This window comes from Tauraco erythrolophus, chromosome 30 (genome assembly GCF_009769465.1).
Source record: "Tauraco erythrolophus isolate bTauEry1 chromosome 30, bTauEry1.pri, whole genome shotgun sequence".
NCBI lineage: Eukaryota > Metazoa > Chordata > Aves > Musophagiformes > Musophagidae > Tauraco > Tauraco erythrolophus.
Window position 1 is genome coordinate 698186 of NC_141494.1, and position 3643 is coordinate 701828.

The 3643-nt window shown below is 68.7% G+C and overlaps 1 protein-coding gene across 1 annotated transcript; it reads right to left on the reverse strand.

The window, feature by feature from the left end:
- Positions 1-6: 6 nt before the first annotated feature.
- Positions 7-1706, reverse strand: MTMR11 (myotubularin related protein 11; the record flags this gene model as incomplete). The annotated part of the gene is made up of 5 exons (XM_086628211.1): positions 1658-1706; positions 1450-1565; positions 629-701; positions 377-519; positions 7-237 (listed from the first exon to the last, which is right to left on the reverse strand). Coding segments are annotated over exons 1-5 (612 nt in total), but the record flags the coding sequence as incomplete, so codon positions are not given.
- Positions 1707-3643: the final 1937 nt, after the last annotated feature.

The following is a 3643-nucleotide window of genomic DNA, read 5'->3' on the forward strand; positions in this document are numbered from 1 at the left end:
CCTCCAGCCCGTGGCACCCAGGCGCTTCAGCTCCTTCTCCCAGTCGTGAAGGCTCTCGAAGAGCAGTGTGCCAGCCAAGCCTTCATCTTCATCCTCCTCCTCCTCCTCCTGCTCCTCCTCCTCCTCCTCATCCTCCTCCAAAGGGGCTCCGGCAGCGCAGGACCAGCCCTCGTGCCCCTCGCCAGCATCCCCCAGCCACGCGGCCGCCTCCCGCGCCTGGGCGATGGCGTTGGCGACCTACGGAGACATCCCGGGTGCCGCCGTGGGGTGTGAGCCCCCCGAAACCCCCCGCCCAAAGGTGGAGCACCCCGAAGGGTCCCAAACCTCTCCTTCTGCTCCCCCCCCCCAACCCCCAGCCCCCGACCCACCAGCTCACCCGGAATGCCTGCGGAGCCAACCCGTTCTCATGGAAGTGGAAGCGGAGAAGGCGGAAATCCCGGCAGAAAACGGCCAACTCCTCAGGGATGAACTTGAGGGTGGAGGCGGCCGTCAGCACCTTGGGCTTGGTGAAGCTGCTGGCTGCGGCGGGCGAGGTGGGGGGAGATGGGACACCCGCGGGCGGTGGGTGTCAGCGCCGGCTGAGACCTGCCCAACTCGTCCCACCGGGGCTCGGGGCCGCCACCGTTACCTGCCACCAGCGTGCGGATGCAGGGCAGCGCCACGTCGCACTCGCTGCGCAGGAAGGTGCGGGGGCCCGGAGCCTGCGGGATGGTGGGGGGAGAGCTGGAAGCTGCCCCGGGGCATCCCCCCCCCCCCCCCCCAAAATCCCAGGAAGGGCAGTGGGGCCGGATCCGGGACCCCGCTGGGGCTGGGCCCCGCGGCCGCCCCTTGTTCTGTCCATCGCGTCCTGCAGCGAGGGGTTCCCCGGGTGAACACGGTGGGGCTGAACGTGATGGGCGAGGATGGGGGGGGTGCACTGGAATGGGGTGGGGGTGCAGTGGGGTGGGATGAGGGTGCAGTGGGGTGGGGGCCAGGGGAGCAGTGGCTGTGGTTAGGGTGCAGTGGGATGGGTAGGGGTGCAGTGGGGTAGGGGTGCAGTGGGCTGGGAGTCAGGGGTGCACTGGGATAGGGTGGGGGTGCAGTGGGGTGGGTGGGGGTGCAGTGGGGTGGGGGTCAGGGTGCAGTGGGGTGGGTTGGGGTGCAGTGGGGTGGGGGTGCAGTGGGGTGGGAGCCAGGGGTGCACTGGGATGGGATGGGGGTGCAGTGGGGTGGATGGGGGTGCAGTGAGGTGGGGGTGCAGTGGGCTGGGAGTCAGGGGTGCAGTGGGATGGGGTGGGGGTGCAGTGGGATGGGGTGGGGGTGCAGTGGGGTGGATGGGGGTGCAGCAGGGCGGGAGCCAGGGGAGTAGGGTGGCAGTGCCGGGGTCAGGGTGCAGCGGGACGGGCTGGGGGGTGCAGTGGGCTGGGGGCTCCGCGGGGCCGGGGCGGGGGGGACCGGGGCCGGTCGCACCTGGCCGGGCACGAAGGCGACGCGGCGGTCGGTGCAGAGCAGCGTCCCGGGGACGGAGCCGCCGCCGTCCCCGCAGCGCCGCCGGACTCCGGCCGCCTCCTCCAGCACCAGCTCCCCTGCCGGGACGGGCCGCTGGGTCCGGGGGGGCCCCTCCGGCCCCCCTCCTCCCCCCCCCGCCCCCCCGGGGCATCCCGGCACCTGCCCCTACCTGGGAGGCGGCGGAGGAGCGGCCGGCGGCCGCCCCGGGCCCCGCTCATGGCGGACGGACTCGGGCCGCGGCGGCAGCCGGAGCGGAGCGTCCCGGGGAGCCCCGATCGCCACCGCCCGGCCCGGCCCGGCCCCCGCGCCCCGGTCCCGGCCCCGCTGGGGCGGAGCGGCCGCCGGCGGGAGGGCCCCGCGCTGCCCGCACCCCCCCCCCCCCCCCGCGAAAACCGGGAGAGCCCGCGGCTGGGGGGGGGACGACGACGACACCGGGGGAGGGTGTCCGCTGCCGGATAGAGGAGGTACGGCCCCCCGCCCCCCGAAAGTGGGGTGCTGGAGGGGGTGTACAGCACCCCGAAAGGGATGGAGGGTGCTGGACGGGGTGTACAGCCCCCCCCCCCCCCAAAAGTAGGGTGCTGGAGGGGGTGTACGGCCCCCCGCTCCCCAAAAGTAGGGTGCTGGGCGAGGGGTGTACAGCCCCTCGCACCCCAAAAGGGATATAGGGTGCTGGACGGGGTGCATAGACCCCCCAGCACCTCAAAAGGGATAGAGGGTGCTGGAGGGGGTGTACGGCCCCCCACCCCCCGAAAGTAGGGTGCTGGGTGAGGGCTGTACAGCCCCTTGCATCCCAAAAGGGTTGTAGGGTGCTGGAGCGGGTGCACAGATCCCCCTGGCACCCCAAAAGTGATGGAGGGTGCGGGGTGAGGTGTGTACAGCACCCCAAAAGGGATGGAGGGTGCTGGAGGGGGTCCATACAGCCCCACACACCCCAGAAGGGATGGACAGTGCTGAAGGGGGTGCATATAGCCCCCTGCACCCCAAAAAGGGCAGAGGGTGCTGGAGAGGGTGCAAACAGCCCCCCGCACCCCAAAAGTAGGGTGCTGGAGGGGGTGTGTACAGCCCCTGGCACCCCAAAAGGGATGCAGGGTGCTGGAGGGGGTGCATCCAGCCCCCCATGCCCCATCAGGGACACCCCACCAGCCGCGGGTCGCCACACGTGGCCACGACACCCCCAGCCCCTTCGGGCCCCCCCAGCCCGTCCCCGGCCGCTCCCCGGGACACGGTTCCACCGGGGAGGAACCGGCTTCTCCGTGACTCATCGCCGAAGCGCGGCCTTCTCCTCCCAACGCCGGAAAAACCCTGGCACCGTGGCCAAACCGGCCGCGTTCCCGCTGGCCACGGCCCCTCCCGGAGCAGGTGGATGGATGGTGGCCCTGGGACCACCTTTGCCACCCTCCCACTGCCATAACCCCCCCCTGGAGACCCCAAAAATCCACCACCCTTCGGCTCAGCTCCTCTTGCCAAGATGCCGGTGCCGGCACGGGGTGGGATCAACCTGGCACAAGGGAAACCGGCACCGTCAGAACCCACCGTCCAGCTAAAAAAAAATTGAATAATCTTATTTTAGGTGTAGATTTTCTTTTTTTTTTGGGGGGGGCAGCTTTGGTGGCTGCAGATCATGCACCCCTGTTTTATTCCATCAGGAAAAATCCGGCGGCGGAACATCCCGGTGGTTTTTGGCTCCGGCGTTTGGCAGAGAAGAGGAATTTCCTCGGAGGCTTTAAAGCCAGTGGCCGCTCTCCAAAAAGAGGGAAGAGCGGCTGTGCCAGCGCGGGGGTCAGCCGGGGCCACCCTGGAAAACCGAGGGAAAAATCCGCCGGCAAAGGCGCTGGGCACCGACGTGGCACCGGGCACCGTCATGGCACCGGGCACCCACCTGGCACCGGGCACCCACGACGGAAAAAAAGAAAACCCTCGGGATCTTCGGCATCCGAAGGGCCCCGCGGCACCAAGAAATGGGAATTTTAATCTTTACGCCCCGCTCGGGGTTTAAATTGGTGGAAGAAGCTGCTCGAATGGCGCCAGGGAAATGGTTCTTAAAAAAAATCCCTGAAAAATGTCATTTTTTTACATGAAAACCTGAAGTTGGTGCCTAAATGGAAGGAAATCCGCCCCAAAACCCAAGGAAGGGGACGCTGAGCTCCGCGGCGGT